This window comes from Thamnophis sirtalis, unplaced genomic scaffold (assembly GCF_051295495.1).
Source record: "Thamnophis sirtalis isolate CommonGarterSnake01/CBP01778 unplaced genomic scaffold, rThaSir2_p1.2 scaffold_6, whole genome shotgun sequence".
NCBI classification, from domain to species: Eukaryota; Metazoa; Chordata; class Lepidosauria; order Squamata; family Natricidae; genus Thamnophis; species Thamnophis sirtalis.
In genome coordinates this window covers 50337879-50353695 of record NW_028261386.1, presented here as the reverse complement: position 1 = coordinate 50353695, position 15817 = coordinate 50337879, and the positions used below count along the sequence as shown (strand labels likewise).

Here is a 15817-nt window from a genome sequence, read left to right as displayed (position 1 = left end):
TTGTTGAATTGTGATCATAGGGTCAAAAAACAAATTATCCAATAGTGAGAGTGTCGTAACAGAGCCCATAATGGCCATTTCACTGATTCCGTGGCTGTAACAAATGAAGTAAAAATTATTTGTAATCTTGTTAAAATGTCAGATTTTATATTCTGTTTTGTATTTTACCCATGTTCCTTTTTACTGAAATGTCAATGTGCCATATGATAAATATTATTCCCCTCCCCCCCAAAAATTGATTCAGATCTTCCAGAAGATAATGGAACCAAGGAGCCTTATTTTGATACTAGATTTGCTAAATTTTATATTCAGTAATGATTACTGAGCTACACTCATGTTTGATTTTTTCCACATAAATTTTAGAGACATATGCTTGAGGATAGGATTGTGTGAAGACTCATCCCACCAATCATGCCCATAGTAGAACGTCATAAAATTTCCCCTTTCTCATCTCCAGGCTACCTGAGAGGAGGCATCTCTCCTTAGCTGTTGTGGTTTTTACATGTTTTACAAGTCTTATTATATAAATGTTATTTATGATGCTTCATTGATAACATTGGCAATGATTCAGTCAGGAGATGAGATCTGGCAAGTTTCCCTTGGGCTCTTTTGGCTACTATGAGCATGCCCTTTCTCTCTGGCTGCTGGGCACTACCCATCATGTTAATTTGGGTTGGGCTGTGTTAACACATTTCTTTAAAGGCTTTTGGAAAAAGTGACAAAGCAGAGTTTAAACTATGAAGATCATGGAGAAAAGCTATGTATGTCAGAATTCACTAACCCCCAGTCTGCAGCCCATTATTGGGCTGCAGCCCATTCGGGACTGGGCTGTGAAAGTGATGGGCAAGTGTGTGTGTAAAGCTTCATTTGTAGAAAATGGTGTGCAAAACCATGCCCTCTCCCCACCCTACCCCACCCCTGCCACCTCTGCTGGTCTGCCAAGCCAGAAAGGTTGGAGACCGCTGACCGATGTTGTTGCTAAGAGTCAATATCAACCTGATGGCAGTCAATCAGTTAAAGAACACTATCACTATGCATGCAAATCTTTCTGAACAGACTATATTCTGTACTTAACCTTGGCTAATTCATGTGTATCTTGCAATCAACAATTTGCATGAGACAGCTGGGACTCAAATTGCTTTTAGTAGTATTTGTGTAAAACATATGTTGATCCAATCAGTGATGCGGGAATTAAATTAAGTGAACAACTATAATACTTAAAAGCTTATAAGTTCCATACGTAAGTAATATCTGCAAGCATGTATTCAAATACAAACACATACTGTACTTTCCAGTATTAACTCATGAACTTGATCTTATTCTCAGAGAGGGGGAAACAACTACCTTTTATGCCCTAATATCAGCATGTCTCCTTGTACCAATTACTGTTTATTCTGTGGAAAAAGGCCGGGAAGGTAATATGCTTCTCCCCTTCTTTAGGAACCACTAATAGGAAAAGTGAAAGCAAAACCCTGATACGTTAGTCCTGATGTCCACTTAGTCTATCATTCTACTTCTAGTGTGTTCAAAAATGTGTAAGGTAAACCTACAAACAGAAAACAAACCCACCAGGATCTTCCCATTGACATTCCCCAACAACTGTTATTGAGAATCATACTGTCTATAATTCAGGAGAGAATGTGTTACTACTGATAAGTCCCTATCTCCTCAATAAATATGACTCTCTTAAGATATCTAGGTTAAAGGCCATCACTGTGTCTTGTGAGATGTGACTAGTCCATGAAACAAAAATATGCACAAAGTTGATAATAGACGAACATATTCACTTTCAAAATACTGTATCCATATTATTCTTTATAAATTAAAAATTAAATATACCAATGCTGATTCGTGATATACTGAGATATATCAATTAAGAAATGCTCAATGAATGTTTAAAAATTATTATATTATCTGAAATAATTCAGGGTATGCCCACTGGTAAGATACATAGCCTGCTCCCATTTAAAATTAAACAAATACACATCACAAAATGGCCTTAAGGTAGCAAAACAATATAATTTTTTTTAAAAAAAATTAAACACTCCAAACCCTTGACAACAATTTGCAATTCTTTGTTTTAGGGAATACATATTCCAAATTTAAAATTAAGATATTTTAAAAAGAAAAACCCAAGAAAATTCCTTGGCAAAGCTTTTTTTTTTTAGTCTAATTGACAAATGAAAATGAGTAATCCATCTGTTTTAAACCCAGATACGTTCAGAATATTATCGCATAAGAAAAGCTTTTTGAATAACCAATCAGATCCATTTTTCCATTCCCATTTCAAATTTCAACATTATCAAAAAGCTGAATTAATCATACCAGGTTGAGGGAAAAATGTAACAGCCAAGCAATATAATTACATTATTTAGCAATATCAAATTAAAACATGGATAACAATATTTGTTGCAGGTTTAGAAAGAAACATAACTGGGAAACACTGTACATTATAACTTGGAAGCTGTTAAAAGTGACAAATCCAGAGACTGTACAGTGCAAAACATGCTTTTCCAGTTCAATTTCAAAACAGGAAGGGTGCAAAACAAATTATTTTTAAATCTGAACAAGGTATTTTTAAGGATAATGACAGCTAGAAGACAGGATTACAGAGAGTTCTTTCCACATAACAGTAAGATCTTTTTCTCAACACACATAAAACTTGGATGATGACTCAGCAAGCCTGTGTACTCTATCAACAACATAAATTATGTCCAGTTTAATGATCTTTCAATCACTGAATCAGGACCAGTAGTGTATAATCAGAAACCCACGAGCAAAAGGAGCCAAACCGTGAAATCTGCTTTAAGTCAACAAGCAAGCAGAAGCAGCAAAATAGCTTGGCTTACATATTCCCTTGTAGCATTCAGGCAAACTAGCTCCAAAAAAGAAAAGCTGTGTTCAAAATATATGCATGGGTGAGGAACCAACACATGTTCTTTCAAAAGATGGGAGAGGCCAACTATTCAACAGTGATTCCAGGCAAATGCTTTTACCAAGCTGACTAAGCAATGCATGCATCTCTCCATGCAAGATAAAAAATATGGCTCCTAATGCTTAGAAGGGTATGCATTTGTGGAAACTAGACTGAGATATCCCTTGCTTGTTAAATTTACAAAAATATATATAGCCAATACTTAAGCTTACTTGTTATGTAGACTCTCACACATATAAGCTACTTTTCGGATGTTCTAAACAAGGTCACTTGCAACAAAAAGTCAGCCTCTCCCCCCACAATTGTTTTAAAAGTGGGTATTTTCAAGACAACAGGACCATTTCTAACTTTATCAATGACTAAGTCTGAATTTATTTTGAAATACTAATTTATGGAAATTGATGAAAAAACATAGGTTTTATTTGAATACTCATTTTCTGCACAGAAAATGAAAGCAAACTTTTTAGGGCATGATATACTAGGTCTGGTGGGTACAAATTTGTGACAAAGTATAATTGTCCTGTGCAACAGACCCACTCAAACTGAAATGGGATTGTTGGGTGGGTTGTGAAGTAATGTCTCAGCAATGAGAGAAAGTTGTTCAAGGCTATGATATTCTGAAGGACCCAGCAGCCTAGGTGATATATGCTGTAAACTGCAGCATCCAGACCAGACAACCCGCTTCAGCTATTAAAGCAGTGTGTTCTCCTGGAAGTGCCATTTATCCCAAAGTTATTTATTATTTCGAAGGCGTTTTGACTTTCTAGGTGAACCTATTGATTCAGTAGCCTTCTTCCGTTTCCTAGGGGCCTCTTCAGTTGGTGTTGACCCGGAGGAATTTCCTACTGCACTTTCCATAACTTCTCGCAATTTGCGTTCAAGCTCTGCCAGTCGGGCGTTCTGCTCACCTATGATTTGGGTTTGCTCAAGCAGTTTCTGATCTTGGTCTTGGAGTTGTTTCTGCTGCTCTTGCACTTTGGTGCGAAGCTCTGAAATTTCACGTCGTAATACAGTCACACCTGCACCATTAGTTTTAATTTGTTGTTGAAGTTTGGTGACCTCTTGCCTTGATGGGTTTTGCTTGGAGAAGAGCTGCATTGTAGTTAAAGCTGCAGAAGGGCCCGGAACTAAAGGAAGAGAGAGATTGTTTTCTGCTTAATATTGGTTTTCAATCCCATAATTCAAAAACTATACATCGATTTCATTGTATTTATTTTGTACAATGACAATAAAGACTATACTATCAAATTTACAAAGTGAATACATCATCATCATCATCACATTCTGGTGAGAGTAGCTCCCTGAGGCTGGGCTCCAGCATGACTCTGAAAGCTTGGAAAAATAAAATCTCTGCTCCTGGTGGGCGATCCAGATTGGATCCTGCAACATTATCCTGGGACACGTATATTTAGCTTTATATGTGAATACATAATCCATGGGGTTTCATAAAACATCTATGGTGGCCAAATAAGTGAGCTTATATTTCTCTTCTACAAAAATAAGTACTACCCTATATTGCTGATTAAATCCTGATTTTTATAGTACTAACACTAATCAATCCCCATCCCTAGAGTTTTGTGGCTAAATGTTATCCCAATTGCAGAGTAATATTTGGAGTAACAACTAAGGAGGTAATGAAGTGCAAAAGTGTACAGTATTAATGTCCTGTAATGGAAATGCGATTGGAACTGTGAAAATTTGAAACATTCTATCTAGCTCACATTCCTTTCTCTTTGATTAGTTTTCTTGTACTGTGAACATACTAAACATTTAATCTCTCAATGTCCAGAACTGCAAACTTTTCTACTGAAAAAAGACTAATCAGAATACCTCAAAGCATGTGGAACTCTCAGACTAAAATAGACACAAATAAAACTGCAAAAGTATTAATTTTAAATCTTTCCTTTTTCATTTAATTACTAGCAATATTTTGTTATCTCCTTTAAATCTAATTTAAATCTAAATATAGAATAGATATTTTGGTAAAAATATCTATTCCATGTTTGGTAAAACATTTTACATTAATTACAGTAATTTGTTTACAAAACCAATGAAGGAAGCCTGAATAATGAGTAACGTAAGGGAACATTCATTAATTAAACTTTTACACTTTCTAAACTTTATCAACTAAATATCTCTTACCATTTTATATGAAAATCATTAGTGATCTTATTTTAAAATTTACCTCACATCATGCAACCAGTGCAGGTCGAGAGTGTGTCTATCTTGAATCAAAAGTAATATTGCTACCTTAATAGGAGTCACATATTCACTGAATTGCAAACACTTTCCTAATTTATCAAACTTTAAGTTGTATGGCATTGATGTATGTTAAAAGTTTTCTATTAGAACTAATATATTAGCTATGCTGAATTCTGTTTTCATAGTAGTTAATAACTGATTGCCATGTATTTTGGAAAGATTATTTCAGAAGTTCATTAAATTGCTTTTGACTTGTCATGGAAGCAAAAAGAGACAAGTAAGAATACTTCATTCATTAGGATTCCCACCCTCAATAAATATAGTTGGCAACAGAACCACAAGAATTGGATAAAATTATTCAAAGCGCAGATAGAAAGATGATAGGGAGAATATATAAATTTCTCCTGAAGTATAAAATGGAAGAGGAAACTGTGAAAGAACAAATGATAAAATGGGCGCAGAACTTTGGCTATAATATTGAATTAGACAAATGGGAAAAATTTGGGGGAACAAACTTAAAAATGACACTATTAGTTGCATACAAGGAAAACCAGTACAAAATGTTTTACAGATGGCACCTGGCACCAACAAGGTTAGCTAAAATCTTAACAAATACCTCCCCAAAATGTTGGAAATGTGAATCAATGCACAGAACATATTACCATTTATGGTAGACCTATGAGGAGGCTAAAATTTTTTGGAAAAGGATCAAAAATTGGCTGGAGGCAATAACAGGGGTTAAAATAGAATGGAAACCTGAAGTTTTTTAAAATTAGGAATAATGTCTGCGAAATACAAAAAAGAAATCCAGTATTTAATACTACATATAATTATGGCGGCAAGGATTGCCTTTGCCCAGAAATGGAAAAACAAATTAACTCCAAGCGAAGATGAAATAATAAGAAAGATTATGGATTGTGCTGAAATGGACAAACTAACTAAAGAAATCTAGGGAAAAGAAGAATCAGAATTCTACCAGATATGGGATAAGTGGTATAGGTGGATGGAGAAAAGAAACAAGAATCAATGAAGGAATATAAAAAAACTCAAAAATAATAGTTATCAGTAAAATAAGAGGGTTAAGAATGGTGAAATCCAAATGAAATATAATAGAAGGGGAAATAATATAAAGTGAGTGGTATCGATTGATAATTGCTATTAGAAAGAACAGGAAGCTCCAGTTCGTATTATATTGTGTAAATGTGTGTACGTCTAAGGGTTTTTTTTGTGTGTGTGTGTGTGTATTTTACATGTTTGTAAATAAAATAAAAAAAATAGTTGGCAAACATATTAAAGAGTGGGATGTATTAAATAAGCCAAAACTGAACAATTCACCCATTGTACCCTGTGTCTGGAAAACAACCAGAAGCTCCATACAAAACTTTGTCAACTCTTTGGACTTTTCTTCATGGACTGAAATTAATCTGTGTTCCACATAAACACTGAAATTCTTTTCCTTAAACTTTTCGAAAAGACAGAGAGGCGTAGGAAATTTTTCCTGGCAAAAATACAAAGGAGTCCTTGTCCCAGAAAAGCTGCAACTATGATCACAAGGAAATCTTTTCAGGTGAGTGAATCAAATATAGTATTTATATACTATATTCTATATAGTCTATATATGGTCTATATAGTCTATATATAGCCAATCAGCACTTTGTGGACTAGCCAAGCTAATGATCCTTTTGTTAATCCCACACAGGAAATAAAAAGCAAGACAGCAGGATCTGCCAAATGTTGTGAGGGAAGCTTCCCAACACATAGATTCTAAAGTCTTGTCTCTGCCATTTAAGAAACAATGGGCAGAGAGTATTTTTGCTATAGTTGATGTGGCATTGCTCCCTCTGTTTAAAAAACAACAACACTTTTTATTGCTCAAAAATGTCATTGTCAGGGCACTACTTTTTCTTTGCTTTATATCTCAACAGCTCTAAAGAGAAGATGGAGTCCTCTCTATATTTTTCAGGAGGATTTTTGTCTCACCTCTTTATTTTCAGCTCTAATATTTTTCTTAAGGCATGTGCTTGAGCATTTTTATTGTAAAATGAAACCAGCCGTGTGAATGAAGCCTTATCCTGGCTAAATACTAATTTCATTTTTTAAAATAATTTGTACCAAGCATATACAGATGGAAAACTACAATAAATAAAAGAAAAAAGATTAAAAAAGAGAAAAAGCAGAGAAGTAAGAAAGAAAAAAGAAATATATAAAGAAGTAACTTCCCCCTTCATCACAAGTATAAACAATTTGAACAACTTATCCACCTTCTCTTAAAAAATAACGAACTCTTCATTCTATACCTCATCTTTTATTTATAAACAAATTTAAAATCTTGTCATTCAGTCCTGGTAGCAGAAATATATTAAGGGTGATCAGAAATAGCACCATCAAGTTTAACTTTGATCAAATGAATCAATTTTATATTCCTTCCTTTTACTTTTAACAAACATGGTCTTTAATCCTTTCAAATAATATCCTAGCACTTTATATCCTTTTCTTTATTTTTTATTCCTTTTCTCCAAATCTTTCAAACTTCAACAGGTCTTTAACAGGTCTCATTTGTAAATCCAATACAGGAAAATTATCCAAGTGACTCTTCTTATTTCTTATTTGTATATCTCTTTCATTATTAACAGCTGGTTTCTTTGTCTGGTATCTCATGTCACTTTTTATTATTAAACTGTTAGCCAATTTCTTTTGTATATCTGGTACATCTTTTACCAGATCATTCTTTTAGACTGTCCTTTTTAAATCCATGTTCACTCCTATTTCAGTTTTGTTCAATTAAACTTGTTCTTCTTCAAAAACACCATTTATATACAATTTACCTACAATGGTAGAGATTCTTAAAATTAATTTCTGAGTCCATTTTTCACAATTATCCTTCAATACATCCAATATTAAAATATTTTAGTCCATATTGTTCACAAGCCAAAAGTTAAGCAATCTTCTCCTTTAATTGTTATATTTAATTTCTTCTAGCTGCCTCTAGTGTCTATCCTTCAAAGTCCTGTATTATCTCCCTGGCTCCTTGGAATTCAAAGCAACATCCATTTCCCATGGGAAGGATTCTTTTTATTAATTTCAAAGTCTTTTTTCAAATCCATCTGGACACTTAGTCTATTTATAAGTTTCCAAAATCGGTCACTTTTTGATGTTTATTTTCAAAACAAGGATTCTTCTAAGAGCTTAAACTTGTACTTCAATTTTTTTCATTAAGGATTGAAAAAAGGTTCTATATGAAAACCAGTAAAGTAATAATTCCAAAACTGATTAAAAACATAGGCTACAATACAACTATGAACTTAGTTGATATCTTGCAACTCCCAGCCTTTCAGCTCACTAGTGGATCACAGAAACCTCACCTCCTGCAATCCACTTGTGAGGGATAGTTGCCCAGCAACTTCACAATCTCTCTTCACCAGAGAGATTTCTATGGTCTCTGCCATACCACTATCTCCACCAGAGCTGGGTGTCACATAATGTAACAACCGTTTCGCCCAGAACCAAAAATGTGAACGAGTGTGCTCGCTTCATCGTCACATGGCATCAAAAACACAATTATATAGGATGGGATAGCGCCAGGGGCAGGTGGGAGGGCCCAACTGCTGGTCAGAACTACCGGATCATGGCAGCAGCACACCTCTGATCTCTTCTCCTTCAGGGATGTTTAATTCACCATGTCCTCATTGTGAGCATTAATTTCATTAGTGCTTCTATGATCCCTTCAATTTTTTTGGTCATATGGATACCTAATTGTTTAGTTATCTGGATCTTTGCAGAAGATTTTTGAAACCTGACAACTTTTAAGATATATTTCAACTCCCAGAATTCTGGGAATCTAAACCCAATATGTGTTACTAATGCTAACTGGAAACCTAGTCAGGCTAAATTAATTAAAAGCCCTGAACAATTCTTAATCCAACCAAGCTCCTTTAAATCAAGCCAAGCTATATTTTTAAAGTTCTCTTTGGCTACTTACAATTCTTTAGTGTCATTTAATTAACACTCTTTATGGGGAACTTATTTTTGCATATGAAATTACTAATTAATTAAATTTGGTTATATTTTTACTTCTCCCCTCCTAAATTATTAATTATTTTTGTATACTGGACAGGTGCATATTAAAGTGATTGGAAAATACCAGTATAGGCATGTTCTCCATAAATTCATTAAAAAGTGCTTCTGTCACTTTTAAAGAACAGTTGAGTTATACACAAGGAAATCATCTTAAGAACATTTGAAAACACGTTTTGTTCTTGCCATAAATTCTCTGCAGTAAGCCTATATGGAGTAAATAAATCATTCAACAATGAAACTAGTATAGTTTCCTATTGGCTGAACAGGGTAAGACACTCAAAGCAGTACCTGGAGCTGCTGCCATAAGACGTCCTGATACATCTGAACCAGGCAATTTTCTTTTTAGAATTGGAACAATCTTCTCATCAAAATATTCCATTGCCATAGATGAAATGTCCCTTAACTCCTGAAGGACTTCATGGGCTCTTTGAGGAGCTTTAGTGGAGTTTACATACCTTAACACACGATAAATTTCATCTATTACCTAGTAATAAATGGAAAAATAGAGACTTAGCTACAGCAAGATCAAATGAACATACTTTCCAACAAGGATATGGTTTTCTATAATGACTTTTTAATTATTTAAGAACAAATTAAATAGTACTAGAAATAGCCTGTAAAACAATTTAAAGGTCATGCATGTTAATCTGATTTACAGACATAGTAAATGAGGACAGTAAATCATAGTAATTCTGGAAAGCAAACCAATTTTAATCAATATTTTATATGCATCTTTACTTTATACACTACATGATTAAATACTTTCCATCCTGGAAAGCCCATTTGTTGTAAGAAAGGAAAAAACAGTCTTATACAAGAATAGATAATAAATAACGCATGCCACAGCATTTGTGGCATTACTGACATCCTCAAAAGAATTTAGTGCTAAGGTATATTTACTTAACTTTTAATATAGCCCTTTTAAAACATTACCTTTCCAGGTATGAAGCAGCAGAGATTGGAATCCACATACTTCATAAATGTCATGTTTAGCAGTGATAACCTTGTTTCCACTGCAGCAAGAATATCTGCATGGCGAGCTAGTGAATGATTTCTCCTTTCTGATTCCCGTCTAAAAAAGAAAATCAAGTCTCTTATTTAGTGACACTTCAAATAAGAGCTATGAACAAAATATTAAAGAGTTAGAAGATGTGAAAGAAAATGTGACATCAGAATTCATATATTATCAGAACTGTCCAACATTTCCAATTCTATTTGTTTGTAAGTAAGTAAAATCTTTATTATGGACAAAGACCAGCAATACACATTAGTTTTTACACTATCTTAAAAATACTAACATTAAGATATAATTAAAAAGTATTGACATTAAAAGTGGATAATAACGCAATGGTCCAGAGATTGTTAGAGGAATGTCCAGATAATTGGTACAAGATGGTACTATACTTCTGTAGCCAATTTTTTCCTTATGGACACTGCAGCAGCACAGAACTTTGCCACTGCATACGTGGTAACTGGGTTAGTGTCCTGGAGGAGAAAGCCTAGATAAAAATTGTCTGCCCTCCCTGGCAATCTCTCTAATAAGGGGAGAATATGTGCAGACCTACAAGCTCTGTATAGCTCGCAGTGTAATAGAACATGTGCATTATCTTCCACTTCTCCTTTAGCACATATACAAACCCGTTCTGTTATAGGTGTTCTCTTATACCTGCCCTGGAGGAGTGCTGAAGGAAGAACGTTAAATCTGGCTCAGAAGAAAGCTATTCTTTGTTTTGGGTAGAAGAGGTCATTTAGATATCTTGCCGATTCCCACACACCCTGTTTGATTCTGTCCCTACTGTGGAGAGGCAACCTATTTAGTTCTTGGAACTCCATGTCCCTCATTCTATTAATTACTACTTGCTTTGCTTGCTCAAATCCTAGGGACATTAAGAATAATGGTGAGAGCCCATAAGAGCCCAGCTTGTGATCAATTGCTTGTTTCCAGGGGGAAGGGAAGTTAATTCTATTTGTTTTATTTTGTTAAAAATGGAAAGTTGAATTTAAAAACAGCTTCCATTTTGATCCAACTGTATTCTTGTTTGAAATACTTTTCAGGAATAGATAAAATTGCTAATTGTACCAAACAAAAAATTCCTAATTTTCAAACAATAAGTATCATCTTAGAAAAAGAATTCTTGCATGAAACAGCTAACATATTACTGCACCATTTTTCCCCAAATGGAATGATGCACTTGCATATAACAAATGACGCATCATGCATTTGCATATAATGAATCAATCAGTTGAGATTCATGATCAACTAATAATTCTTTCTTGAGGCCCCTAAATATTAACTATGATCAACAGCACTTCATAAATAATAAACCATACTGCTGAATACAATGCATTAAAAGTTATATATAGCTAATACAATAAATGATTTAAATGTGCCAACCCAAAAGCTCTTAAAAATAAGAAGACATTACTTACTTAATATAATGAATGCTCAGAAATACTGAACATCTCTTTTTTATGTGTGGACCTTAACTTCAACTTTCAGATTCTGCTGATTAGGTTTATGCAAGTCATTCAGGGTCTCATGAAGGAACTGTCCTACACTTTTGCTCCTCAAAGCAATGAAGCAATAAAACTCCCCAAAGACATGGTACAGTTGCTTCCATGAATGGGTCCAGAAGGGAGATTTAAACAAAGTGCTTTGTTGAATTATCTACACAATTTAAAATTTCATAATTTTCTGTCATAAACATTACAAATTGTTTTATTTCTGGTTATAACACTACAAAATGGTACTCTATATACAGTATCTATATACTATATCTATTTATATTTATCTATCTACGTATCACAGACACAGACACAGACACACACACACATATGTATAAAATTATACTTTCTGGATCTAAATATAGACGCAAAGAATTCTAAAGTAGATATAGGTGGTGTAAACCAGAAATAAAAGTTGTTGAACCACTATGTGTACACTTTTCGTACATAAGCTGCTTTATTTATTTACTTATTAGTTTCTTTTTTCCAAGAACTCAATGCAGTTTATATCTAAAACTTTCTAAGTTTGATAATTATAATGCATATCATGCAGTTACAGAAAATATTGCTTGCTCCTAAAATCCACACATTAATTCTGGCCTGTATTTCTAAAACTTATATCCTGTTTCTCAGTACCCAACCAACACTTATCAACAAGCTTCTATTAACATAACTAGCATTATTTTCATTACACACACACACACAGTTTTAAATATTTTAAGATGCAACCCTGATGCCTTTTAGGTGTCATGTACATTGGAAGTATCTCCCACTTCCAAGCAACCTTTACAATGCATAATTTGTCCTTGCATGGTAGCCTCTGGTGGAGTTGCAATGCCCACTTGCAGATCTTGGAAACTGTGTTCTACAGCTTCTGAAATGTTTTTGATTTATGGCAGGGTGTGCCATGTGATTGGTCTTGTCCCTTGTTTCTTCCTTTCTTTCCCCACCATGTTGCGCAAACATTTTGTGACAAGTGATTGTGGATACTGCTTGTTCACGTAGCTACTGCTCTCCAACTGTTTGGCTTGTAGGTACTACAGTGGATTCTCACCCTATCATACAGTGTTCTAATGCAACTCTTTTTGTATGACAGTAGATGATTGCAGTTGAAATTCGAAATGTGTGGGGTGTTGGTGGCCTTGTGATAAACAGTGATTTCTAAGCTTCCATCCTCTTGTCTGTTGAGAAGTATGTTTAAAAATGGTAATTGCCTACCTGTTTCTTCCTCCATTGTGAACTGTATGTCAGGGAAAATGGAGTTCAGTATGGTATGAATGTTTTTAAGTGCATTTCTCTTGATAATGGCAAACATGCCACCTATGTAGCGGCACCAGAATTTAAGTTTGTAGTTCTGAAATACATGGTGTTCCTGCCCCCGTAACTTTATGATTTGTGCTGATCTGCGTTGTACTCTTCTTCTATTACTCCATATGCTAGGTGGGAAGGGAGGGATATAAATAGGGACACTACATCAAAGGAGACCATGATCACATCAGGAGTCACATTTAAGCCTTGTAGTTTCATCAGAAATTGTGTGACTGAGTTGTTCGAGACTTGGGGCAGGAAGCTTAAGCACTGTGACAGTCATTTAGCCACCTATAGGGGTGTCTCGCAGCATTACAATGCGTGGGACTGAATGAGTTAGTATGAAAGACCCACTTTTAGTATTATTATTGCTGTATTCTTTTGTGTTTTAATTATATTGTGGGGACTGCCTGTGTGAGTGTCTGAGTATGCCTGATTCGGAGGACCTGGCGGGCCAAGCGGGGGCCATTGGGGTGGTTGGGGGAATTATGCCCACGGGAGAGAGTCGGAGCATTGCGGTCATAACAGGGAGAGGCAGATATGGCGGGGACTTTAGGGCTGGCCATTATAGGGGAAGGAGGGTTCGCTATATTGCAGAGATCCCTCCTTCCGGCCCTATGAGTCCCACTCCAAGGTCAGATGGCGTGAGCGATCAGGACCCTGGTCTCAGGCTGCTGTCGCTAAATGCCAGGTCTGTTATCCATAAGGCTCCCCTCGTCCGGGACTTGATTGTAGACGAGGGGGCAGACCTGGCATGTATTACTGAAACATGGCTGGGCACGGAGGGAGGAGTCCCCCTCGTAGAGCTGTGCCCAGACGGGTTTCAGGTGCTTCATCAGCCGAGAGCCCAGGGAAGGGGTGGCGGTGTGGCTATTGTAGTCCGGGAGTCCTTAGCTCCTCGTAGGATCCCTGCTCCGGAGCTTGTCGGGTGTGAGTCCCTGCTAGTGAAGTTGGACCTCAAGGGTCAAGCGGGTTTGCTGCTAACGTACCTGCCTCCCAACTGCGTTGCAGCGGCCCTCCCTGCGCTCCTCGAGTCAATAGCCGAGCTAGCAATTGAGTTCCCTAGACTAATGGTTCTGGGGGACTTCAATTTGCCTTCGCTCGGTGAACACTCTGATGGAGCGCAGGAGTTCATGGCCTCCATGACAGCCATGGGCCTGACCCAGGTAATTCGGGGCCCTACCCACTTGGCAGGACATACACTCGACCTCGTATTCCTCTCGGAGCAGTGGAGTTATGATCTTGGTCTGAGGGGAAATGAGATCATTCCCCTGTCGTGGTCAGACCACTACCTACTGAGGCTAGACTTCCGGAGGCCAAACCCCCACCGTAGGGAGGAGGAACCGACCAGGTGGTTCCGCCCCAGGCGACTGATGGACCCTGTTAGGTTCCAGACGGAGCTTGGGGTCATTCCAGATGCTCTCGCCCACAGTTCGGCGGAGACTATTGCTGCCGCCTGGCACTCGGCGGCATCGGAGTCTCTAGACCGAATTGCGCCACTACGGCCCCTCCGAGTCAGCGGCTCGCGGAGACCCCCTTGGTTCACCGAGGAGCTCCGCGAGATAAAGCGCCGGAGGAGACGCCTAGAGCACCGGTGGAGATCCGATAGGTCCGTATCGAACCGAGCACTGTTGACAGCCTGCACCAAGGAGTATATTTGGGCATTGAGAACTGCCAAAAGATCACACATTGCCTCCTTGGTAGCGTCCGCCGAGTCTCGCCCAGCCGCCCTGTTTAGGATAACCCGCTCCCTCCTAAATAGGAGGGAGGCGGGGAACCCCATACAGGGAAAGGCTGAGGAATATAGTCAGTTCTTGGCGGACAAAATTGCTCGGTTTCGATCGGAACTGGACTCCACCCCTGCAGATCCAGCCGGGACACAGGGGAATAATTTGGTAGACCATCTCTGGGTTGAGTTTCAGGATGTTGCCTCTGGGGATGTGGACAAGGCTATGCGAGCTGTGAGTTCCTCCACCTGCATACTGGACCCGTGTCCCTCTTGGCTGACTGCCAACAGCAGAGAGGTGACACGAGGCTGGATCCAGGCGGTTGTCACCGCCTCTCTTCGGGAGGGACACCTCCCCACCGCACTTAAGGCGGCGGTGGTGAGGCCCCTCCTGAAGAAACCGTCCTTGGATCCAGCAGTTCTTAACAACTATCGTCCAGTCTCCAACCTCCCCTTTCTGGGGAAGGTTGTTGAGAAGGTGGTGGCCTTACAGCTTCAGCGTACCTTGGAGGAAGCTAACTACCTTGACCCCTTCCAGTCTGGCTTCAGGCCCGGTTACAGCACTGAAACCGCTTTGGTCGCATTGACCGATGATCTCTGGAGAGCCAGAGACGGAGGCTATGCGTCCATCCTGGTTCTCCTTGACCTCTCAGCGGCTTTCGATACCATCGACCATGGTATCCTTCTGCGACGACTGCGGGAGGTGGGGGTGGGCGGCACTGTTTTACAGTGGTTCTCCTCCTACCTCTCGGACAGGTCGCAGTCGGTGTTGGTAGGGAGGGAGAGATCGTCCCCGAGGCCCCTAACCTATGGGGTGCCGCAGGGCTCGGTTCTGTCCCCCCTACTATTTAACATATACATGAAACCGCTGGGCGAGATCATTCGGAGGCACGGGATTAAGTACCATCAATATGCGGACGATACGCAGTTGTATCTGTCCGCCCCGTGCCAACTCAATGAAGCGGTGGACGTGATGAACCGGGGCCTTGAGGCTGTTAAAGACTGGATGAGAGCTAACAAACTGGTACTCAACCCGGAAAAGACCGAATGGCTGTTGTGTTTTC

General features: G+C 38.0%; 1 protein-coding gene across 1 annotated transcript in view; it reads right to left on the bottom strand.

The window, feature by feature from the left end:
• Nucleotides 1-1892: 1892 nt before the first annotated feature.
• FBXO28 (F-box protein 28) overlaps nt 1893-15817 on the bottom strand; it is a 32073-nt gene continuing 18148 nt past the window's right edge. Inside the window, exons 3-5 of the mRNA XM_014067346.2 lie at nt 10148-10286; nt 9503-9698; nt 1893-4062 (exon numbers count right to left, since the gene is read on the bottom strand). Of these exons, the coding sequence (XP_013922821.1) occupies nt 3668-4062; nt 9503-9698; nt 10148-10286 (730 nt within the window). The 3' untranslated portion in view covers nt 1893-3667. The remainder of the gene's footprint in view (nt 4063-9502; nt 9699-10147; nt 10287-15817) is intronic.